Source organism: Saccopteryx leptura, chromosome 1 (genome assembly GCF_036850995.1).
Source record: "Saccopteryx leptura isolate mSacLep1 chromosome 1, mSacLep1_pri_phased_curated, whole genome shotgun sequence".
Classification (NCBI taxonomy): Eukaryota; Metazoa; Chordata; class Mammalia; order Chiroptera; family Emballonuridae; genus Saccopteryx; species Saccopteryx leptura.
In genome coordinates this window covers 375,856,823-375,882,395 of record NC_089503.1, presented here as the reverse complement: position 1 = coordinate 375,882,395, position 25,573 = coordinate 375,856,823, and the positions used below count along the sequence as shown (strand labels likewise).

The following is a 25,573-nucleotide window of genomic DNA, read 5'->3' as shown; positions in this document are numbered from 1 at the left end:
TTGGTGCGTTGATCACTGCATCTTCCTGTGAGTCCTCCCAGTGTAGAGCCGGGCCACCTTTGGGTAGGAGGGGACGGAAGACCCACAGGTGGAAAGGGAAAGGGCACCCCGGATGCGCGGGCAGTGAGCCCTGATGGGGCTGGGAGAGAACTCACTGGAGCTCTGGGGCATCCAAACCAAGAAACACCTGGTAGAGGGAGCCAGGGAAGCTGGCCAGCCCTGCCCTCTTGACTTTCAATGGCCTGTGGAATTTCTGTTTGTTTTGACTGCTACCGTTCTTACAAAGGTCTTTTCTTTGTCTCCGGGCTGCGGTTACTATTTAAAATCAACACGTGCAGAGATGAGTCCATCCATGGGAAACGGTCCCGGGGACTGCCATCCGCCCTCCGTCTCCAGGGCGACCCACAGCGGACAGCTGGAGAAGGTTCAAGAGGAAGAAGACGCTGGCACCACCGCGGTGGAGAGGAGACACAGTTGAGTTTAAGAAATCAAGAGGGCTGGGTGTGGATTTGCTCGTCATATCCAAGTGTAATAGAACCAAGAGACAACCCCTCTAGTTTAAAAGGAGGCTGTTTGGGGGCATAAAAAAAACTACTTGTGTAGCATCGAAGCAGAGAGTCTCATAAATGACTTCCTGGACCTCATAACAGCCCTGGGTTATATTACAAATGAGGAAAGGGAGCCAGAGGTTTGACTGACCTGATACTACAGTCAGTAAACAGCGAAGCTGGGATTGGGCAGGAGTCTTCTGGTCTCCACGGTCCAGGCTCTTTCGTTTTTTTCCTTGCTCATATAATTTTTTTTTTTTTTTTTGTATTTTTCTGAAGCTAGAAACGGGGAGGCAGTCAGAGAGACTCCCGCATGCGCCCGACCGGGATCCACCCGGCATGCCCACCAGGGGGCGTTGCTCTGCCCATCAGGGGCCATTCTAGCGCCTGAGGCAGAGGCCATGGAGCCATCCTCAGCGCCCAGGGCTAACTTTGCTCCAGTGGAGCCTTGGCTGCGGGAGGGGAAGAGAGAGACAGAGAGGAAGGAGAGGGGGAAGGGTGGAGAAGCAGATGGGTGCTTCTTCTGTGTGCCCTGGCCGGGAATCGAACCTGGGACTCCTGCACGCCAGGCTGATGCTCTACTACTGAGCCAACCGGCCAGGGCCAGCTCATATAATTTGTGGCACTGTTTATTGGATGGGACAGATCAGGTAGAAATTATGATCACCTTAAAGAAAGGTCTGAAATAAATAATGGATAGTAGTTCTGTAATTGGCTCTTCAGGCTGAGGATGGTGTTTGGGGGCACATTTGCCTTGAGAGAACGGTGTTGTGGAGCAGAACAGCCACAGTTTCTCAGAAAACCGTAGAGTAGTATATGCCCAGGTTGACATTTACCTGTTATTATAAGTGAGTGGACTATATGCTACAGAAAGGGACCATAAGGTCTTCTGTCTCGTCCCCATCAGATCTTAGTGTGGTCCCTGGTCTTCTGTATTCAGGTCTGCGATCTCATTCTTTTTCACAAGTGCGGGGAGGGGGGTGCTGTGACTCACCACACCCACTTACAAGTGGGGCCAGTGGAACGGGAGGAAGTAGCATCATTAACTGCCCAATAATACCCTGGTCAGCAAGGAGGAAAAGGCTCTGGGCTTCTAACTCGAAGCTCCAGACTTCTCTACAGTTTCCAGGTGGATCTGGGTGAAGGAGGAAGCTGTTATTTTAAGGGTGGGTCACAGGGGCTCAACGTCTCTGAGTTAGAGGCACCAACCCCTGAGATCCCCAAACCACATTAACCAAAGTTCCGTGGCTTCCTTTTCTGCTCTGAAGGTGTGTCCACTTGGGAGACCACACCTGAGCTCGTGGGGTTCAGGAATGAACGGCTCCAAAAACCAGTTGAAGACGAATGCACCACTGTGGGTGTCCATGCGTTTTTCTAGCAGAGGGCTCCCAATACTTTCATTACTTCTCAGGGGAGTCCGTGATCCAAAAAAATCCGGTTAAATGCCACTGTCCTAGATCCTTAAGTTATTTGTTGAGCAGATAAGCAGGGGTGGGAAACTGAATGTTTAGAGAGTATTCATATGAAGCTAACTTGGATCGTTGTGTTATTTTCTCCCTTCCAGACAGTGCTATTGTGTAAATCAGCTGAGATGACAAGTGTGTGAAAGAGCCTTGGTTATATAAGATGTTATTCCTGCCTAAAGAAAAGGAGATAATTATCCTGAGTTCGGCAGATGGTACCAAAGAAGCCGAATTTCTTCTAAACTCTCCTTCTCCCCTGAATTCCTTTCTAGCCCCTAGAACCTTCGCTTGGTCCTTTGGTTTCCTCATCTCGTAGTGTTTTAGTGACTTGTTAGAATTTCCTATCTTATGGCTTACTGAATATTTATTGCATTTGAATAACAATTATCATGATAAATGGTGACCCTTTCAAGAAGGATGTACCTTAGCTAGAGAGAGAGAGAGGTGGGGGAGGAGTTGGGGGCTGGGCATGGAGAGGTAGTTGACCTGATTAAAGTTACTTGATGTCAAGCTCACATGGGATCATCAGCATCAGAGTGGGAGGGCTCAGACTCTCCTACCTGAGCAGGTGCTGAGGGACAGCGGGAGGCCACGTGTAAGTGTCTCCAGGTCCTGTTTGAGGAGGATTGCTTCTGGAAGGATCCTGTAGTCAGTTGGCTCTGGAGAAGGTGCTGATGCCAGTGGAGCAGAAAGACTGCTCTTTTGGTCCTTGGCTGTCAGATCAGTCTTCCCTGTTATTCAGCCACGGGCCACTTTCTAGAGCAGGGGTCCCCAAACTTTTTACACAGGGGGCCAGTTCACTGTCCCTCAGACCGTTGGAGGGCCAGACTATAAAAAACACTATGAACAAATCCCTATGCACACTGCACATATCTTATTTTAAAGTAAAAAAACAAAACAGGAACAAATACAATATTTAAAGTAAAGAACAAGTAAATTTAAATCAATAAACTGACCAGTATTTCAATGGGAACTACGGGCCTGCTTTTGGCTAATGAGATGGTCAATGTCCGGTTCCATATTTGTCACTGCTAGCCGTAACAAGTGATGTGACGTGCTTCCAGAGCCGTGAGGCGTGCATCCCACGTCACTGGAAGTAGTACTGTATGTGAGCGATGCCATGCTTTGCATCTCTCACTGACCACCAATGAAAGAGGTGCCCCTTCCGGAAGTGCAGCGGGGCCGGATAAATGGCCTCAGGGGGCCGCATGTGGCCCGCAGGCCGTAGTTTGCGGACCCCTGTTCTAGAGTGTTGCCAATACAAGCCTTCTTAAGCAAACAAGGAAATATGCTAAATCTGTACATGTGATTTCACTGCTTGCTGCTCAAAGTTATGCAATATATTCAAAATTTTCCCCTAAAATGAAAAAATAAAACAAAAAACTTCTGAAGGGCCCCTCTGATACCATCTGTAGCAACCAGTTTTTGCTTTGGTGAACTTTCCAGTCCTCTAGTGGCAAATGTCCCAGGTCGATGCGCTATCCACTGTGCCACCACTTGGTCAGGTTGAAACTACACTTTATAAATTATACCCCATAGCTCTGTCACCTTGCAAATGTTATTTGAAATTTTGGGTCCTCAATTTCTTTATGTGTAAAGGTATTTCTAATTTACCTATAATTGTGACCTCCTTCTTCTTCCTAATACTGTATATTTGTATTTAAATATTTTTCTTGAACTTTGTTAATCTGTTTTCTTGAACTTTGATGATCAGAACCCATAGTTCTGATCATCTTCCTCATTTCATTTATTTCTGTTTGTATTTTATGATTTACTTCTTTATAATTTTAGGGGATTTATTCTCTCCCCTCCCCCTTATTTTTTGAATTGAAAGCTTAGCTCATTAACTTTGGAATCTTTGTGTTTTTTTTACACTTTAACCCATCAGTTCTAAGATGAACATTTTTCAGTTTGCATCTCTGAAGTTGGGTTGGTCTAACCGGTGCTGTGGGCCCAGTGGCAGGTGTGAAGTAGTTGTCATAAACTTTGCTGCATGAGCAATGAATAATGCAGAAAGTATGTGAGAGGCTTCGGAGAAAATGCCAGAGGCAATAAAGGAGCAATCATTTAGAAATGCTGCATCACCCATGCTGTTGCACCGACCTTAATAGAAAATGTGGATATTAGTGATTGCTTTGAAGAGTGAGTTAGTAATCAGATTTTCGAATGGGAGTATGGTTTGATAATGCTTTAATCAATTTATTTTGCCTTTATTTTTCTTCTTATTTATTTATTTGTTTTTGCGAGCAAGAGAGAAGGAGAGAGAGAGAGACAGATGGGTATATATAGACAGGAAGGAAGAAAGATGAGAAACATCAACTCATAGTTGCGGCACCTTAGTTGTTCATTGATTGCTTTCTCATACATGGCTTGACGCCTGGGGATAGGGGGACTCCAGCTAAGCCAGTGACCCCTTGCTCAAACCACCGACCTTGGATTCAAGCCAGTGACCTTGGGCTTCAAGCCAGCGACCTCTGGGCTCAAGCCAGCGACTATGCTGTCATATCTATGATCCCATGCTCAAACCAGCAACCCCCGTGCTCAAGCCAGTAACCTCGGAGTTTTGAACTTGGGTCCTCAGTGTCTCAGGTCAATACTCTATCCACTGCGTGACCACCTGGTCAGGCTCTTTTTCTTTTTTTTAAATTTTTCCAAATTTAGAAGTGGGGAGGCAGTTGTCAGACAGACTCCCGCATGTGCCTGACTGGGATCCACCTGGCATGCCCATCAGGGGGCGATGCTCTGCCCATCTGGGGCGTTGCTCTGTTGCGGCAGGAGCCATTCTAGTGCCTGAGGTGGAAGCCACAGAGCCGTCCTCAGTGCCCGGGCCAACTTTGCTCCAATGGAGTCTTGGCTGCGGGAGGGGAAAAGAGAGATAGAGAGAAAGGAGAGGGGGAGGGGTGGAGAAGCAGATGGGTACTTCTCCTATGTGCCCAAACCATGAATCTAACCCGGGACTTCCACATGCTGGGCCAACACTCTACCACTGAGCCAACTGGCTAGGGACTTTTTCTTTTTTAAAGGCGTCTGAAATCAAATTTGTTTGGGAAATGTTGTATACCATGTCCCTCATTTGGATGTTAAAATGCATTAATTTTTTTTCTTGCCAGCTATATATATCAGTAGCTCATTTAAAAAAAATTTATTTTTGTATTTATTTATTTATTTATGAGAAAGAGAGAGGCAAGAAGGAAGAGGAGGAGGAGAGAGATGAAAAGTATCAACTTGTAGTTGCAGCACCTTAGTTGCTCATTGATTGCTTTCTTATATGTGCCTTGACTGGGTGGGGGGGGTGTCAAGCTGAGCCAGTGACCCCTTGCTCAATCAAGCCAGTGACCTTTGGGTTCAAGCCAGCAACCATGGGGTCATGTCAATGATCCCGTGCTCAAGTTGGCTAGCCCATTTTTAATTTTTGATTGATTTTAGAGAGAGAGGAAAGGAGAGAGAGAGAGAGAGAGAAAGAATCACCAATTTGTTGTACCACTTATTTATGTATTCATTCATTGGTTGTTTCTTGTATGTGCCCTGACCAGGAATCAAACCTGCAACCTTGGCATGTCGGGATGATGCTCTAACCAACTGAGCTACCTGGCCAGGGCTGTTCTTATTATATTTTCATAACCAAAAGTTACATTATGTCTACTGAACTTCTATGCTCTGTGAAATTATGCATGTACTATCCAGCCTGACACAGTATATGAAGCATCAACCTGGAATGCTGAGGTTGCCTGTTTGAGACCATGGGCTTGCCTGGTCAAGGCACATGTGAGAAGTAACTACTATGAGTTGCTGCTTCCTGCTCTTCCCCCCCTTCTTTCTCTCTTTCCTCTCTCTAAAATCAATAAATAAAATTTAAAAAAAAAGGTACTATCCTGTCCACTTATCTGACATTTATAAAATGGACAAGGTACACATCTCCATCCGAAGAGGAGAGTACAGTTTGTCTTTCACGAAGCAATGATTGTAAAGAGGTGAAGACAATGGACACACTTCTCTAACCGGCAGTCACTGGACTCCCTTAGATGTACTTGTGGGTGACTGGGGAGTGCTACTTTTTTTTCCCACTTATTGAACATCTATTTTGTGTCAGGCCCTGCACTGAGTGCTACGAAGATGACCAAGACACACTCTGGTGGGGAAATTGCGTATATAAACAAATGACAACACTACAGTATAAGGGGAGCCGATGGACGTCTCTGAAGACAAATCTTTGGGTTATGATCACCAACTATATTCATTATTCTTTCTATGAGCAAATCCTTTGAAAAATTGTATTTAGAGGTCAGTCAAGATACAGTGATATATAACTCAAGTCAGATCTTACCTTTCACTTAGTTCAGAGTAGACTGTGTGGGGACGAGCAGTCTAGCCCAGTGGCTAGGAATTAAGACTAGTGTCATAAAAATTGTGATCAAATCTGGGCCAAGATGTTTATTTTTTACGTGATTAAAGGCAAGTTGCTTAACCTTCTAATCTTCAGTTTTCTCATCTGTAAAATGGAAGGATAAATAATCCCTACATCTGTGGGTAGTGATGAGAATTAAATGGGAAAATGTGTGTAAGATGTCAGCACAATCCCCAATATACAAGAAATGCTCGAAAAAAAATAATGCTAGTTTTTAAAAAATATATAATCTAGGGAAAGAGATAGAGTGGAAAGTATTTTCATTAATGTAATAAATGGCCATATCTATGTGTTGCAGGTACTAAACACAAGGAATTTGTGGAATCTGCGGGATGCTTTGCCAATACAACATCTGGCCAAAGGGTCAGTCCCTCAACCTCTGTTGTATCAGGTCCAGGTGTCAGTGAGCCTCTAGGCTCCTGCAGAGAGTCTGCCCACCTAGAGTAAGTAAGCGTCCAGTGAAGAGCCATAGACGATGGGGCAGTTTCGACCAGCGAGCCAAGAGCCTGATAGGTGTCTTGACATCTTTGGCAAGAACATGAATTCTGGAGCCAGACGAGGTTAAAATCCTCGCATTACCACTTAGCATCTGTGAGAACTTGGGCGAGTGATTAAATTACTTCCTGGCATATAATAAGTGCCGTGCAAGTGCTTGCTATTATGAGGTTCAAAAGTAGCTTAAACTAACCTAAACTATATTTTTTAGGAATATATACATACATACATAGGTGGCAAATTTTAAAGAAGAGCGAAGAAATGATTCCTATGAGGGTCAGAGTAGGACAGTGGCTACTTCTCTGGGAAGGGAGCACGACGATGATTTCTGGGGAGCAGGGGGCAGGGCTGGCCTTGTTTTATTTGTTTCTTGTCCTGGATGTTGGCTTTATAATTATAAAACTGAGTTTCTATTTTATATTTGGTCTATTTTTCTCTGTTTATATTTATTTTACAGTAGAATTTTTTAAAACCTTATTCTAACAAATTTTGTTATAATGGAAATAATTTCAATTCATTGTAATAATTTTTGCAAATATAAAAGCAGTATTAAGAAAATCACAGTAACTTCATCTCTTACAGAATCAATGTTAACATATCAATGTTTTTAGTATATGTAAGAAAAAGACTTCTAGTTCTTCCTTATGGATATAAATATATATACTTTATTGATATATATTTATTTTTATTTTTTATTTATTCGTTTTAGAGAGGAGAAAGAGAAAGAGAGAGAGAGTCAGAGAAAGGGTGGGGGGAGGAGTAGGAAGCATGAATTCCCATATGTGCCTTGAGCATGCAAGCCCAGGGTTCCTAACCGGCGACCTCAGTGTTCCAGGTTGATGCTTATCCATTGCGCCACCATAGGTCAGGATAAATAGTATATATACTGCTCACAAAAATTAGGGGATATTTAAAAAATGACTATGAAGCGATCAAATATCCCTTAGTTTTTGTGAGCAGTATATATTTATTTGACACAATTAAGATCTATTATACTACTCTTTTTATTATTTTTATTTTAAGTGAGAGGAGGGGAGATAATAAGTCAGATTTTGCATGTGCCCAACCAGGATCCACCCAGAAACCCCTGGTCTGGGGCTGATGCTTGAATCAACCCAGCTATTTTTAGCACCTGAGGGTGACACGCTTGGACCAACTGAGCTAGCTTCAGCACCTGAGGTCAATGCACAAACCAATGGAGCCACTGGCTGTAGGAGGGGAAGAGGGAGTTAAGGGGGAGAGGGAGAAGAAGAGAAGCAGATGATTGCTTCTCTTGTGTGCCTGACTAGGAATCAAACCCAGGACATCTACACACCAGGCGGACGCTCTATCCACTGAGATAACCGGTCAGGGTCTAGACTACTCTTTTTAAATCCTGCTTTTTTCCCCCTCTTCATTTACTCACTCTTCCACAATCACCTGTTTATCTGTCCATGTTCTCTGCCCCTTGACTCTAAGCTCCTTGAGATCAGGACTGTGTTGGTTCCTTGGTGTCTAGAACAGTGGCCACCACAAAATATACTCAGATAAATGTTTGTTGAGTAAACAAAGTAGGTGAATACTTCTAAATTTCTTTTGGAAAGTTTCCTTTATCCTTGCAATCTTTTTTGTACAGTTTGTTTAGCAAAGTCTTTTCAAAAATATTTAAGAGGCCCTGGCCGGTTGGCTCAGTGGTAGAGCGTCGGCCCAGCATGTGGAAGTCCCAGGTTTGATTCCCCATCAGGGCACACAGAAGTGCCATCTGTTTCTCCACCCCTCCTCCTCTCAGTTCTCTCCCTCTCTCTCTCCCACCTCCCTCCTGTAGCCATGGCTCAAGTGGAGTGAGTTGGCCCTGGGTGCTGAGGATGGCTCTATGGCCTCCACCTCAGGTACTAAGAAGAGCTCAGTTGCTGAGCAACAGAGCAACTCCCCAGATGGGCAGAGCATTGCCCCCTAGTGGGCTTGCTGGGTGGATCCTGGTCAGGGTGCATGTGGGAGTCCATCTCTGCCTCCCCTCCTCTCACTGAATTAAAAAAAAAAAAAAAAAAAAAAAAAAAAAAAAAAAATATATATATATATATATATATATATATATATATATATATATATGTAAGAGATTTATTTCATCCCCGTGTCAAAATTATCAATATTCTGAACTGGGGGACTCTGAATTATTGCATTTTTTTTTGCTCTATCTGCACACAAACTCAGAGTTCAAAAGTATTAGTATACATGTATTTATTTAAAACTGGAGATCCAGCTATACAAGACTAGTGAGTTATTGAACTAGACTTCCTTATGATTTTTAGGCAACGCAGTCTAGAGTGAGGCTACAGATCAAGCTCTGACCCTGCCTGGGTGTGTTTTATCCTTAACTTCTCTGAAGGCCCATTTCCTTTTCAAGTGGAAATGATTTTATATTGGCCCTGCCTACCTCACAAGGTTGTTAGTAGGGAGCAAACACAAGCAATATGAAATTGCTTTGAAACTATTCAAATATAAGGGTGATGTTATCTTATGAAGAAAAAGCCTATGACTTGAGAACAGATAACTATACTTGAAAACATTGGCCAGGGCCATCTATCATATGCAAAGCCTCTTAAACCAGAAGTGATTGCTTTTTCTGCTGACACCCACAGTACTTTGTTGTGGGACCTACTAACTTCCAGGAAGTTTAGCACCAGACATAATGCTCTGTTGTTATAACCACTTCAGTCTAGGTTTGTTTTTGACTGTTCTTTCTCTTTTTTTTTTTTATACTTAGTTGTCATTTAATGGTTCCATTGAACATGGATCTTTTTTGTAAGTTTTATGTTTTTGAATTGTATTAGGGTGATTCTGGTTATTATTGTACAATGATACAGGTTTCAGGTGCCCAATTCTACAACTCATCTCTATACGCCATATTGTATATTCACCCCCCCAAGTCAAGCCTCCTTCCATCACTAGGTACCCCCCCATCCCTTCCCCCACCCCCCTCCCAGCACTCCCCACCCTCTCCAAACTGTTTTCTGTGCCCATGATGTAGCAGTTCTCGTGACGCCTAATTCACATGCTATATAATTCACTCATTTAATGTGTTCAACTCAGTGGTTTTTTGTGTATTCAGAGTTGTGCAGCCATTACCAGAATTCTAAAACATTTTACTTACCCCCAAAGAAGCCTGTGCCCCATAGCAGTTACCCACCCCGTGTCTACTATCCCCCAGCCATAGACACCCACTAATCTACTTTTTATCTCTATACATTTGGTTATTCTGGACACTACATATAAATGGAATCACCAATATGTTTTGTTTTTGTTTTTGTTTTTTTAGTGTCTGGCTTCTTTAATTTAGCATAATATTTTCAAGGTTCATCAGTGTAGTAACATATAGCAAGCAGTACATCATACCTTTTTTAGAAAAATTGTGGCTAGATATATGAACATTTGCTATTTTATCCATGTTTAAGTGTACAGTTCACCGTCATTAATTACACTTACAATGTTGTGCATTTTTCACTACCATTTAAAAAAATATTTTCATCATTCCAAACAGAAACTCTGTATCTGATTAGCAATAATTACCAATTCTCCCCTCTCCCCAGCTCCTGGTACTATAATCTAACTAACCTAATCTACTTTCTGTCCTTATGAATTTATCTATTCTAGATATTTCATTTGAGTGGGATCATACAATATTTTTTCCTTAGGTATTTTGACTTATTTCACTTAACATAATGTTTTTAAGGTTCATCCGTATGTAATACATATCAGCACTTCATTCTGTTTTATGTCTGAATAATATTCCATTGTATGTATATGTGACAGTATAGTTATTCATTCATCTGTTGGTGGACATTCGTGTTGTTTCTACTTTGGGACTCTTATGCATAATACCACAGTGAATATCTGTGCGCATGTGCCTGTTTGAGTTTCTGTTTTCCCTCTTTTTGGGTATTCCCTAAATGCCTAGGGGTGGAGTTGCTGGGTTGTATGGTAATTCTACATTTCAATTTTTAAGGAACCACCAAACCACTTTTAAGCATGCATCTTTTGAATATGTTTCGGGCTCCCGAATTGTGAATAAATAAATTATATGCTCATGGATGTGCATGGAAGAGGGAGCCTGGGTATCACGAGTGAGGTAATTCTAGTGTAAGAAATGTCAAGCTCAGGTTCTAAATACCAGGTTCAGCGCATGGAAGAATTTAATCCTGCTACTTCCCTTCCAGGCCAGCTGCAGAGTGGGATCTGAAATCCTCCTCCTCACATTCGGATCAGTCCTCTGAAACCCTGCGGTCTGCAGTCCAAAAGGAAAAATATCTCGAGGAGTTCAGCCTGCTCAAGTTGCAGACAGGTAAGTCACAGCTCCTCTTCCACACGCCTCCAGGCCCATGGTCCTTCCGGAAGTCCACCCTCCTGTTGGGCGCCATGTACCGGAAACCCACTAAGGGCCAGGCACTCGACATGCTTCATCTCTAAATCTCACAACAAGTCTTCTGGGGAAAACATCATCGCATGTGTTTCAAAAATGAAATGCTTTCTACAAAACCATAAAAGAACTGTATAAAATGCTAAAATAATAAAGAGGTATATAAAGTATATAAAGAAATACCTTCCCCAATATTCTCCAACAATACCCCCATTCTGCTCAATAGCTGTGAAAAGTTTAATATCTACACACCATTCTTCCCAAACTTCGAACTACATATGCATTTGTATACGTTGATATATGAGCAATAGTATTGAACCACATTTTCCCCAGAAGAGACTAGTATAGAAACTATTTTCACTCAAAGTAAATAGATCCTGGACTTCTTTCTGTGTCAGTACACAGAGATCTATGTGGCTAAGAGAGACCCACCTATTTTACACAGGAGACCGAGGCTTGGAGAGATTCAGCGGCTCGGACAAGCACACGTAGCTAGGAAGGAAGCAGAGTGATGGGATTAGAACCCCGACTTGCTGACCTCCAAAGCCCAGGATCGTTCGCTGCCCTCCGCAGGGCCCACGTGTTTCTCAAGCAACCATGGAGCTACTAGGAGATCTTTTAGTGCTTGAAATCACTTTAGCAATTTTGTAGGAAAATGGTAGAATGAGGAGACAAAGATGCCGAGAGACCCAGTAACTCACCTGGGTTCGCACAGCCGCCTTTCTCCTTTGCCGTAATCACGTGGATGCATCTTCTGGTGTCGCCGTAGGGCATGCAGGAGCCACTGTTGCTGACACCACCAGGTCCCAGTTGCCATGGTTGGCCCAACCCTTCCCTGGTTGGTGAGCATTGTCTTCTTCTTACTCACTTATCAGAGTGAAGGTTGGGTCACAGGTGCTTGTAAATGGTCTCTGAGCTTCCCAATGCACAAAATCACTTTCAACCATAAAATTGGCTTTATTTTTTGGAAAAAAAAAAAAGAGGCCTCTTAGCCTGACCAGGTGGTGGCACAGTGCATAGTGTCGGACTGGGACACAGAGGACCCAGGTTTGAAACCCCAAGGTCGCTGGCTTGAGTGCAGGTTCATCTGGTTTGAGCAAGGCTCACCAGCTTGAGCTCAAGGTCACTGGCTTGAGTGAAGGGTCACTGGCTCTGCTGGACCCCCCGTCAAGGCACACATGAGAAAGCAATCAATGAACAGCTAAGGTGCCACAACGAAGAACTGATGCTTCTCATCTCTCCCTTCCTGTCTGTCTGTCCCTATCTATCCCTATCTCTGTCTCTGTATCTGTCACACACACACACACACACACACACACACACGCGCGCGCCTCTTAGATAGCTTTCTTCCCATGTCCCTTTCTTTTGTGTCTAGTCCCACAGAGGCTAAGGGTGCCGTGATGTAGGACCAGGGAGTTATACACACTGATCAAAGCCAGAGAGTGCCTGGGGAGTTTCCCCAACCTTTCGTCACCCTGTTGCATTATGAGGCTGGGAGCGGTGCTAATGTAGAGACCTCTGATGTCTTGCAGAAGATGGGCAGCGTCCTGAGTGGACATTTTACCCAAGGCTGAGCAGCAGTATCCACACATACCATGTTGGAAAACAGTGCTTCTTTAATGGGGTCTTCCTCGGCAACAAGAGGTCTCTATCAGAGAGGACGGTGGACAAGTGCCTTGGGAAGAAGAAATACGGTAACATTTTCCTTCTTGACCTTGACTGTGCAGTGCCTGAAAATCCCCTCCGGTTGTGCTTCCACAGGCCCAGCCCGGCAGGGTCAGCGTGTCAGCCTGGCGCAGCCAGCAAGATAGGACAGGGAAGGGGAGGGTTGGCGGCTGCAGTTTTTGGCAAAGAACTCGCAGCAGATGCTGATCCACATTCTTGCTTTTCTCTGAATTTCATAAAATGCTAATGTGACATTTAAGTCATCAGATAAGTTCTCTCAGATACTTATTAATAGAAACCTTCATTGAAGTTTGAAGAAAATCATTTATGTTTTAGTTAGGTGCTGCCTGTCATTTGCATTTAAATTGTACTTTATATTTTTCACAAGGAAAACATCCTATAAGTCTTAGGCTAAGGCATATATTGTTATTTCATACCTTATTTAATAAAAGGTAACTGGCACAAGAATTTATATCTATCTTTCTATCTATTATCTATCTATCTATCTATCTATCTATCTATCTATCTATCTATCTATCTATCTATCTATTTATCTATCTATCTATCATCTTCTGCCTATCTACCAATTTGTCTCCTTGTTTTATAACATGGTGAGTTTTCTGTTCCCAGCTATTCATAATTTATTAAAGACCTTAAAGGGTTGCTGAATCCCAACAGACCTTTTATGACACAATCTTCTACAGAAATACCTGTGTAGGAGGCAGCCACTGCTTCAGGGATGCAGAGAATTGCTGTAGCAAGAATACAAAGACAAAGAAATAGAAAGTTCTCATTTTTGAGCTTTAAAATAGGCTTTTAAACTCTTATCAGTGACACATGGTTTTGAAAACCAATGATTTTGTTTAGACAGAGAATAATGAAAAGCCAGACTGGAGGAGTTAGGAGGATATAGCGATATGGGAGTGTTGAGGAGGCTAGCTCCTGAGATCAAAATCCAGTGGGTGATTGGATGTGACTCTAGCTGGGGCTTCTGCCTCAGAGTGTGACTTGGGGATAACCTGGAGCCTCAAAGGGAAATGTTAGCTGCTTGACTCTGAGCTGGAGAGTGGTGATAGCTTTGGCAAGGATGGGCAGAGAGCCAGCCTCAGGGTCTCACCCACCCAGGAGGTGTGGGAGAATAGCCACACTTCTGTACCTTGTGAAGGCTGTGGAGGTTGGGACAGAGAGAAAGGATGAGAGAAAGAGAGAGAGAGAGAGCAAGCCAGGAGAGCCACATAGGACTCATTCTGGAATGCCAGGAGGCCATGGTAGAATGCGCTGTGGATGATCAAACCAGGGATGTTATGAGAATAATTTTATGCTTCACCTGATGCATTGTGGAGGGGGATGGCTTCTTGAGGCTCAGACTGGATGGCACATTTTGCAGAAACAGAAATAGAAATAGATGCCAGCTTTCAGAGAGTAGCAGAGGTCAGGCAGGCAGCAGATACCAGTGTGGTCTGCAGACAGTAACCTGGGCCCCAAAGCCTTCCACTAAAGCCCTGATGTCATATAAGCCTGCTCTGCACACCCCTACTTTCCACTCTCAACTGAGACGCAGCCATCGGGCAGAATAGGAAGGGCTTATTTTACTGGTTCAAATCAGAAACAAATGAGAAAAACCAAGAAGGAACTAAGTTTAGCTGTATATTACTTAAGAATGCTCTTGGCTGCAAGTAAGAGAAAACCCAAATCACCAGAGGCTTAATTTGTAAGATATTTATTATATACCTAACAAGAATCTTTGAAATCTAGGTGGCCTATAGGGTCTTGTTGCCTAGAAATATCATCAAAGATACAGGCTCATTCTGTCTTTATGCACTATCATTCTTTACTACTGTGTTGGATTGTTGTCTTATCAAAAATGTTTCTTGTTTTATGGTCACGAGATGACTGTTGCAGTTTCAAGCATCATGTCTGTTAATAAGACCAGAAGAAGAGGAAACTCTCTTGTTGTCTTTTTCCTCCCTTTCTTTTTTTCTTCTTCTAGAAATATGGAACACTTTACAACCCCACATGCCATCCTTGAGCAGGGCCACATTAACCTCTCTATTGCTCCAACTCTAGAATATGGACTGTGGAAGCGAGAACTTGCCTTCCCTTTTAGAAGGAAGGAAGAGTTTGCTATATGGTCCTTGGGAGATTTTTTTTTCACTCATGCCTCACTGACCAGAACTGGGCCAGTGACAAGTATATATCAAAAGTGGGCCCTGGCCGGTTGGCTCAGTGGTAGAGAGTCGGCCTGGAGTGCAGGAGTCCTGGGTTCGATTCCTAGCCAGGGCACACAGGAGAAGCGCCCATCTGCTTCTCCACCCCTCCCCCTCTCCTTCCTCTCTGTCTCTCTCTTCCCCTCCCGCAGCCAAGGCTCCACTGGAGCAAAGTTGGCCCAGGCGCTGAGGATGGCTCTGTGGCCTCTGCCTCAGGCGCTAGAATGGCTCTGGTTGCAACAGAGCGGAGCCCCAGATGGGCAGAGCATCGCTCCCTGGTGGGCGTGCCGGGTGGATCCCAGTCAGGCGCATGCAGGAGTCTCTCTGACTGCCTCCCCGTTTCCAACTTCAGAAAAATACAAAACAAAAAAAAAAAGTGAGTGGGATTATCATGATGATCCAAGTCCTAACCCTAACTCATCACTTCCCTCTGAACTCAACAGTAAAAAGTATCCTAAACTTTGTGATTATTCTTTTTCTCTTCTTCCTTTTATGTTTTTTTCCATAAATACTGAGGCATATTTATGAAATAATTATTGACTATATAGAATAAAGTTTCACACTTATATGATTCTCAGTCCATTTAAGAAATGACATATTATGTTTGTATTTGAAGCCTCCAATAGGCCCCTCCTTAAATATAACATCTTTCCTTCCTTTATTCCAGGGTAACCACTATTCCACCTTTATTAAAAAGGAAAACAATTTTTTTTTAAGTGAGAGGAGGGGAAGATGGAGAGACAGACTCCTGCATGCAACCTTACCGGGATCTACCTGGCAACCCCCATCTGGGGCTGATGCTCAGATCAACCGAGCTATCCTCAGTGCCTGAGGCTGATGCTCGGACCAGCCAAGCTATCCTCAGCACCCGGGGCCAACATCTGAACCAATCGAGCCACTGGCTGTGAGAAGGGAAGAAGAGAGAAGGGAGGGAAAGAGAAGCATATAATCGCTTCTCATGTGTGCCCTCACCAGGGATCAAACCTGGGACATCTCTCTATCCAATGAGCCAACTGGCCAGGGCCAAGAAAAACTTTTTATTAAGGTCATTTTCAAGTGTGTCAAAGTAGAAAGAAGAGCACAATGTAACCAGAAAATCATCACTTAGCTTCAATAGTGATTAACATGTGACTAATCTTGTTTCATTTTACCCTTCTCCCCCAGGGGTTATTTTAAAACTAGTTCCAGGCATCATATAGTTTCATCTATAAATATACTTGTATGTACCTCTAATAGATAAGGATTATTTTTATTAACATGACACCAATACTATTCTCATATCTTTAAAATAAAACTAGCAAAAATTCACTAATATCACCAAATATTCAATGTTCAAATATTCAACTGCTTCCCAAGAGCCATAATTAAAAAACATTTATAGTTTGTTTGAAGTAGGATCTAAATAAGGTCCACACTTAGCCATTTCTTGAAAAGTCTCTTAAGTCTCTTTTAATATATCGGTTCTCCCCACCCCCTTTTTTCCGTTGCAATTTATTTGGTGAAGAAACTAGGTCCTTTGTCCCTAGTCTAGAGTTTGCCACAGTTGAGAGATAGCTGATTACACTCCTTGATACCACTTAACAGATTCGTCTGTCCTGTGTATTTCTTGTAAAGTGATGCTTGATTGGTGTTGGTGTGATTACCTCTTCTTCGGTGATGTACAACGACTTCCTTCAACGTCCAGTGTTTAAGGGAAAAAAAACCCCACCAGGGTCTTTTCCTGCTTCTTCTCTTTCTTGGTTTTAGTTCAGCTCTTGATATTGTGAAGCTTGCCACTGAACTTTTATTCCTTTGTGAAATTCTCTCCTCCCTCATTATTTTCCTTTTTAAAAATTTAAAAAAACTGCCTGACCTGTGGTGGTGCAGTGGATAAAGCATCGACCTGGAATGCTGAGGTCGCCGGTTCAAAACCCTGGGCTTGCCTGGTCAAGGCACATATAGGAGTTGATGCTTCCTGCTCCTCCCTCCCCCTTCTCTCTCTCTCTCTCTCTCTCTCTCTCTCTATTTCTCTCTCATTCTCTCTCCTCTCTAAAAATTAATAAAAGTAAAAAAAAAAAACCTTCTTCAGTTACAGTTGACATTCAGTATATTAATTTCAGGTGTACAATGTATTGGATGTGGCACACATCCTTTTTGCTCACACTCTAGTGGTCAGAACGTGGCTCTGCCTAACTGCGTCGGGGGTGGAGAGATGCGGGCCAGAATACGTTACTTGGTGAACAGTTGCTAGTTTGCTCCTTCATATGGTTCTTTGATTTTAATGTGTATACAGTATCCCATTTTCTACCTCCTGAGTGTCTTTCTAGCTGGGACATTGCATGGTTCATCTGGAAGCATAAACAAGCAGGATATGGATCTATCAGCTATGCATACATGGTGGCCAGCACTTTGTTCTGACAGCCGTGTTTGTGGAATATTCAGAAACTATCCAAGATCCCATATTATACCTAATAGCTTAAACAAACATTATTTCAGAGGTGTTGTTTGGGAGATTTTCTTTTAAAAATAACATCTTATATTTGGACACAAGCCATTGGTTCTTTTTCTACTTGCTGACATTATCTTGTGAAATCTAGTAGATTTCTAAGTGTTGCCCTCAGAACACCTGTATCATAATCAACCAGAGTGTTTATTAAAACTTTTGGTTCTTGCCAAGTATTGTTCAAATATGCAAGGGTTGCGAGTTTGATCTCCAGTCAGGGAACATACAGGAACAGATGGATGTTTCTGTCTCTCTCCCTTCCTCTCTCCTAAAATCAATGAATGAAATTTTTAAAAATTCTGGTTCTGGGAACCACTCCAGAGCTTCTGAAACAAAATTTGGGGGGTTGGGCCTGACCAGGTAGTGGTGCAGTGGATAGAGCTTTGGCCTGGGATGCAGAGGACCCAGGTTAGAAACCCTGAGGTCGCCAGCTTGAGCATGGGCTCATCCAGCTTGACCATAAGGCTTACCAGTTTGAGTGCAGGGTCACTGGCATGAGCATGGGATCATAGACATGACCCCATGGTTGCTGGCTTGAGCCCAGAGGTCACTGCCTTGAAGCCCAAGGTTGCTGGCTTGAGCAAGGGGGTCACTGGCTCAGCTCTAACTCCCTGGTCAAGGCACATATGAGAAAGCAGTCAATGAACAACTAAGGTGCTGCAGTGGAGAATTGACGCTTCTCATCTCTCCCCATTCCTGTCTGTCTGTCTCTCTCTCTGTCTCTGTCTCTCTCACTAAGAAAATAAAAGAGTTAGTGAAAAGCTTAGATGAAGAGTCTTAGCAATTGAAAAGGGTTTTAAAAGAAAATGGTAAAAAAAATGAAACCCTCCAGTCCTTTCACTCCTGTGAGGTGGCGTCTCCGAGTCAGCTAGAGGCGTTGGGTCGGTAGGGAACAGCTTATCAAAACCCTTCCCTGGCTTTTCTGTTGATTTTTTCCCCTTTAACTCAAACTGGCCTCACCCAGCATCCTGACTCCCCCACCTCCCTCTCCCTTGCTTAATTAATCATTCTGCCCTCAGGACAATGAGGCTCTGGTCAGCATCTAGTAGTCTTAAGGACAAGGTCCTGGGTCTGTTGACTCCAGAGACAGAGTTTTCAGTCAAACGAAAGATGACATCTTGGCCTCAGCTGTGTTTTAGCTCTGTACCCAGAAAAGATGAGTGATCCCACCCAGTGAACAAATCCTTGCAAATTCAGAAAGAACAACTCCATGGCTGACATCAGGACCAGATACAATGATCGATTACCCCCTGCTCTAGCACCAACTGATCAGTAGAGACCACGACCCTAACTCCTTTAGTCATGATTCATGCTTTTTTCCCTATATAACCCTTCCCCTGGAAGCCATTGGGGAGCCAGGTCTTTGAGCATTAGCTCACTTGTGACTCTGGGCATGGTGCCATCTCCTTAATAAATCCTTACTTTCTTGGCTGCTAACTCCTGTTCGTGTCTTCCTGGGCTTTGATGCACAAGGGCAAACAGACCCCTTTAGCCTGGTAACATGATCCCAAGGCTGTGTAGTCTTGCAGTTAAGGTTTGTTCCCTTAGGAGGTGCATCTGGTGTCAGATGTGTGGGTTTAAATGACTATCTTGTACCAGCTGTCTCCTTCCGAGCTCAAGTGATTACTTGTTCGTTATTTGTTCCCGGGGTGCCCGAAGGAGCTAGTTGAATATCCTAGTATCAGCTGAATAAGCAATGTGTGCTCTTTCTCCTAGCTCCTCTTCACTGGGAAGCCCACTTTCTGCTGCTGCACTGCCCCAGTCCTTGAAGCAGAAGGAGAAGGACTCTCATTGGCCGATTTCCTCCTGAGAGCCATTCAGAGGGGCAAAGCCCCACGATAACTCCTCCTAGAGCTTTATAGGACTCAGGGATTCAAAGCGTACTAATGCTCAGGGATGAAGAGATTTAAGTTAGAGTCCTTGCTCATTGTTGACACCAGAATTTTAAAAAATTCATTCACTGATTTTAGGAGGCAGGAAGGGAGAGAGAGAGAGAAAGAAACATCAATCTGTTCCTGTATGTTCCCTGACTGGGGATCAAACTCGAACCCTTGCATATTTGAACAATGCTTGGCAAAACCCAAAATTTTTAACTCCAGTTGATTATGATACAGGTGGTCTGAGGACAACACTTAGAAATCTACTAGATTTCACAAGATAATGTCAGCAAGTAGAAAAAGAACCAATGACTTGTGTCCAAATAGAAGATGTTACTTTTAAGAGAAAATCTCTCCCAAACAGCACTTCTGAAACAATATGTTTGTTTAAGATATTAGATTAGGTATAATACGATGACCTCTGAGTCATCATTCATTTTAACCCAAACCTCAGCTATTCTTCTTTCCCAGGGTGAGAAAGTCATAACAATACCTTTTAGAAAACGTCCTAAACACAGGTTCACACTTTTATCTTCTTCTCCTCAATTATAAACAGAAGTTTAAGATACCTATATGCATCTCATAATAAAGCGCTAAATTATCTTATTTCCATTGTCATCTCAGTGCTTAAAGCAAATCTGTGGATCATCTTTAGCCAGTTTTATGACTTTTTAATACATCTTTCACAGATATTGATACCAGGAATGGAATCCCAAAGTTAACTCCAGGAGATAACCCATATATGTACCCAGAACAGAGTAAGGGTTTCCACAAAGTAGGATCAACGCTCTCACCAGTGAATTTTTCAATGTAAGTATACACTAATACTAGGGTTACTTAGTTAAATTTAAAGAAATTCTATCTGGGGTGGTGAGCACACAATACAATATACAGATGATGTAGCATAGAATTGTACACCTGAAACCTACATAATTTTATTAACCAATGTCACCCCAATACATTCAATAAAAAATAAAAAAAGAAAACATTAAAAAATAAAGGAATCATATCTTTCTCTACTATAAAGAAATTATATTTAACAAGGCGTAGATCTCAATAAAACATAGTGGGTGAAAATTTCTAAAAATGTCCGTATTTAGTTTGTTAATGTAGGCATACATATAATTAAAATTATACACAGGACCTTTACTACAAAAAGTGGTTGTTAATTATATTCCTATTGTTATTACCACACATCTGAAGACTTTTCAGGTTTCATAGTGAATCAGGTTGTTGATTAGTGACTACTATTTGAGTTCACTTACACGGGGAACTAAACTTAGACCAAAGTGAATGAGGAGAAAGGGAGGACCATTAAATTAAAAGAAAAATGATGGCATATCACATTAAAAATTATCTATGTTTAATGATGTTCACTAAAAATGATAAAACTAATAAAAATTATGGCCCTTACATATTTGAAGCCCATATGTAACAATTAAAATGAGAAAATAAGCCCTTCCCAGTTGTCTCAGCGGTAGAGCGTCGGCTTGGCGTGTGAAAATCCTGGGTTTGATTCCCGGACAGGGCACACAGGAGAAGAACCCATCTGTTTCTCCACCCTTCCCCCTCTCCTTTCTCTCTATCTCTCTCTTCCCCTCCTGCAGCCGAGGCTCCATTGGAGCAAAATTGGCCTGGATGCTGAGGATGGCTCCCTGGCCTCTGCCTCAGGCGCTAGAATAACACCACTTGCAATGGAGCAACGGCCCAGATGGGCAAAGCATCGCTCCCTGGTGGACATGCCAGGTGGATCCCAGTTGGGCGCATGTGGGAGTCTGTCTGTCTGCCTCCCTGCTTCTCACTTCAGAAAAATACAAAAAAAAAAAAAAAAAAGATAAAATAGGACATTTTATTGACCGCAATGACGTACTGATCTCTTCGCTGTAGGAGCAAACTAATTTCATGCTCACCTTTTCTGTTTTCAGAGTGCCTTATGAAAAGGCATTTGATACATTTATTCCACTTGAGCCTCTTCCACAAGTTCCCAAGTGAGTTCTCTCATGTTTTTTATTATTCTTTCTCTATGAAAATATCAATTATTTATTATTTTTTCCTATGGAGAAACTCATAGACATCCAACACATAGGGACGTTTTGAATCCCAGCAGGTGGGCGGGGCAGTTTGTATGGACAGTTTTTGGTGAGACAGTTGGAGACAAGTGTCTGTAGAGTCTGACAGCTGGGCTGCTCACAAGATATGATTGACAGGCTACCAGATGCCGTGTGGTGTGCTAGGGATGCGCTATGTGGGGATGTTATATGGAGCAAAAAGACAGGAGTCCCTGGCTTCCAAAACTTGAGAGTTTGTTGGCAAAGAAAGACACATGCTTCAGTAAGTGCAGCCAGGGAATATGATTAGAGTTTGAAAAGGCAGAGAGAAACCATTGGAGTATTCCTGTATTTCAATGAAATATCATGCTTCCCACTTTTTGATTTTGCTTAGCTCCACTCTAAACTTTATTTATTTACTCAAGTAAAGAACGTCCTTCATCTTCCTGCTTCAGCTCATCTCAGGAGTCTCACTGCCTGATACCTCTTGGGACACACAGGGCACAGCCCGGCATATACCATTTCAAATCGCAACGGACCTGGGAGGGCCCTGGGTGTCTGCATTAGCTGAGGTCCCAGCAGAAAACAGAAGGCACACTTCCCTGGGATTCTGAAAGCAGTTCAGTGTAGGAACTGTGTACAGATGTGTGAGCAGGTTGAGAGAACTCACACGGGAGGGTGAAGCACCCAGGGGCTCCCAACAGTGGGAAGCTCTTACCACGAGGTCTGAGCAGCAAGAGGAGGGATCGTGGTTCACCGAGCAGTGGGCAATGGAGAGGGCTCTTGGGAAGGACTCGCGGCAGTGGAGCATGCCGCCACTGCCAGAACTGGGGCTTCTCAGGAGACAGGGCAGAGCTAGGTAAGATATTTCCCAACCTCTCTCTTCTCACCTTCTGATCTGTTGATGCCTCTCATTGGCCAAGCCCAGCTCACAGGTGGGGGCAGGGAGGAGTCAAGTTGATGACAGCTGCAAGGGTCAACTTCCTGGACAGAGAAGGGCAGAAAAAAATATCTTCGTTTGGGTCAAGGACAAATGGTGAACAATTAACACGGTGTCTTATTCTGACACTGATCTTCTAAATTTGAGGCCTTCTTACTGACCATGTTTATAAATTTTGCATCGGACAAACACAAGCTCTGGGTGTTGTTTTCTTCTGACAGCTTGCCTTTCTGGGTAAAGGAGAAGGCCAACAAGCTGAAGAATGAGATAAGAGAAGTCAAGGAGCTTGATAACTGGCGCCCAGCGATCCCTTTGATGCGCCGCGTATCCTCTGCTGGTGGGTGTAAGCACCTTCAAAGAATAGCGTAAAAGCTGGAGGCGAGCCCAGGAACGCAGGGTTCTGAGGGCTTCTTCACGGAGAAGAGGAAAGGCAGAGCCTTTCCCAGAGTGGATGGTGTCTTTTGCCCCACCCAGGTGGAGGTCCTTGGGGCAGATGCCATGGCCACACTTCCTGGGTTGACTCTTTTAATGAAATACCACCTTGAACTCAGTGCCTCAACCCGTAGGTATTTTGGGTACCCCAAGACAATCCTGAGCAGAAACAAGCCCACAGAGCATGCACCGAGCACTGTGGGGAGCCTCTTCGAGTCCATTGCATCTGCTGGTGTGACTGTTCTCAATCAAATGTTTGACTTTGAGAAGGAATCACTGGGCTTTGCTTTTTTATTTATTTATTTATTGATTGATTGATTGATTTTTGTGGCAGAGACAGAGAGAGTCAGAGAGAGAGACAGATAGGGACAGACAGACAGGAAGGGAGAGAGATGAGAAACATCAATTCTTCTTTGCAGTTCCTTAGTTGTCCATTGATTGATTTCTCATATGTGCCTTGATGGGGGCAGGAGGGAGCTACAGCAGACTGAGTGACCCCTTGCTTGAGCCAGCGACCTTGGGCTCAAGCTGGTGAGCCTTGCTCAAACCAGATGAGCCCACGTTCAAGCTGGCGACCTCGGGTTCTCGAACCCGGGTCCTCCACGTCCCAGTCCGATGCTCTATCCACTGCACCACCACCTGGTCAGGCTGCTTTTTTAAACTTTATATTTTGAACACTTTCAAATAAACAGAAATATTGTGAGAATTGTACAATGAACAAATATGTGCGTATCCTTCACCTAGATTCTATGATTGTTAGCAACTGTCCAAAATTGTGTGCTCTCTCTCATATTATTGCTATTGTTATTTTGCTGATTTATTCGAGAGTGAATGGCAGACATCATAACCCTTTACTTCTATGTACTTCAATATGTATCTCCTAGGGTCAAGTATATTCTCCAACAATCACTATACAAATATCAAATTCATAGAATTTAACATTGATATAATTCCCCCACTATACAGTCTACATTATGTCGTGTTTTTTTTTTGTTTGTTTGTTTTTAGTGCGAGAGAGAGAGAGAGAGGAAGGGAGAGAGATGAGAAGCGTCAACTTATAGTTGCAGCACTTTAGTTGTTCACTGATTGCTTCTCATATGTGCCTTGACTGGGGAGGGGGACTCAGATCAGGCCAGCAAACATAGGCTTACGCCAGTGCCCTTGGGTTTCAAGGCAGTGACCTTTGGGCTCAAGCCAGTGACCATAGGGTCATGTCTATGATCCCACACTCAAGCCAGTGACCCCATGCACAAGCTGGATGAGCCTGTGCTCAAGCCAGCGACCTCAGGGTTTGAATCTGGGTCCTCTGCGTCCCAGTCCAACGCTCTATCCACTGCATCACCACTTGGTCAGGCATCTCACTGTAGGTTCTTTAGTAAATAAAATGTGTGTACACAGGTGTGTGTGTGTGCGTGTGTGTGTGCGTGTCTGCACTTCTTTCAATAACTGAAGTTTGCAGGTTTAATAAAAACAACGCATATATGACATTGAGAAGTAAATTCAGTGAAGTACTGACTTACCTCGCACATATCGTATTCTAATTTCAGATCCTGGGAAAACTAAAAGCCGTATGTCGTCCGGATGGAAAATTGTTACGGATCTAATGGCACTAAGGACCAAATAAGCTAAATGAAGATAGTTCCAAGATTGTTTCTACTGTCTCTGCACTCTAAGTTATCAAAGGATTTATATATTAGGGTATTAAACTTTTAAAATTCCACAGATGATTTGGGAATATTTTGTATGATTTCATTGTCTACATTTCTAGTTTGAGGTATTCAGTTTGGTTAGATTATTTCTTTTTGCTCTTAAGCATTTGAGTCTCTAAAGTTAGGTAGGTTGCCCTGGCTGGATAGCTCAGTTGGTTAGAGCATCATCCCAAAGCACAGAGGTTGCTGGTTGGAGCCCCGGTCAGGGCACACACAGTAAGAAATCTATGGTCCTGTCTCTCTCTCTCTCTCTCTCTCTTTTTTTAAACTTTCATTTTTCTTTATATATACATATATATATATATTTATTGATTGATTTTCGGAGAGAGAGAGAGAGAGAGAGAGAGAGAGAGAGAGAGAGAGAGAGAAAAGAGGGAGGAGCAGGAAGCATCAACTCCCATATGTGCCTTGACCAGGCAAGCCCAAGGTTTCGAACCGGCAACCTCAGTGTTCCAGGTCGACGCTTTATCCCTCTGCACCACCACAGGTCAGGCCTCTCTCTCTTTCTATTCATCCTTTCCTCTCACTCTGAAATCAAAAATAACAACAAGAGTTCGGTAGGTAAATGCCTGGTTTATTGAATTTACCACAAGTATTCTAGTGTTGGATCTCTTCAAGAGAAGAGGTCTAGGCTATGCCGAGAGGCTTTCTTTCCTGGCTGGAAAGCTAGGTGCAAGTGATACCATGGCAATATGCCAGGTGTGGGGAGGTGCATCTTCTAGGGGATACTGGCGAAGTTCCCAGGGGGCTCTGGGAAAGCATGTGGGAGTCTTTTTGAGGTGCCTGGCATCGTCTCAATGTTGGGAAACTCCAGGAGGGGTCATAGCAGGAGCCCACCCTAGAGGGTGGGGAGCTACTACGTGAGGAGCCAACACCTGGACCTTGTAAGAAACACATCCATGGCAACCA

At 43.3% G+C, this 25,573-nt stretch overlaps 1 protein-coding gene across 1 annotated transcript; it reads left to right on the top strand.

Annotated features, from left to right (window-relative positions):
- Window positions 1-340: 340 nt before the first annotated feature.
- Window positions 341-24,590, top strand: SPATS1 (spermatogenesis associated serine rich 1). The gene is made up of 8 exons (XM_066361402.1): window positions 341-473; window positions 6,715-6,859; window positions 11,105-11,229; window positions 12,837-12,998; window positions 20,225-20,345; window positions 21,461-21,523; window positions 22,745-22,860; window positions 24,503-24,590. The coding sequence occupies exons 1-8, from the start codon at window positions 341-343 to the stop codon at window positions 24,577-24,579; spliced, it is 942 nt and encodes a 313-aa protein (XP_066217499.1). The 3' UTR covers window positions 24,580-24,590.
- The last annotated feature ends 983 nt before the right edge of the window (window positions 24,591-25,573 follow it).

Bases quoted from the DNA above. Each gene is read 5' to 3' on its own strand.
- SPATS1 (XM_066361402.1), top strand. From the start codon at position 341: ATGAGTCCATCCATGGGAAACGGTCCCGGGGACTGCCATCCGCCCTCC. The intron at 11,230-12,836 runs GTAAGTCACAGC...GATGTCTTGCAG, and splicing joins CCTGCTCAAGTTGCAGACAG to AAGATGGGCAGCGTCCTGAG. The intron at 20,346-21,460 runs GTAAGTATACAC...TTCTGTTTTCAG, and splicing joins TCACCAGTGAATTTTTCAAT to AGTGCCTTATGAAAAGGCAT.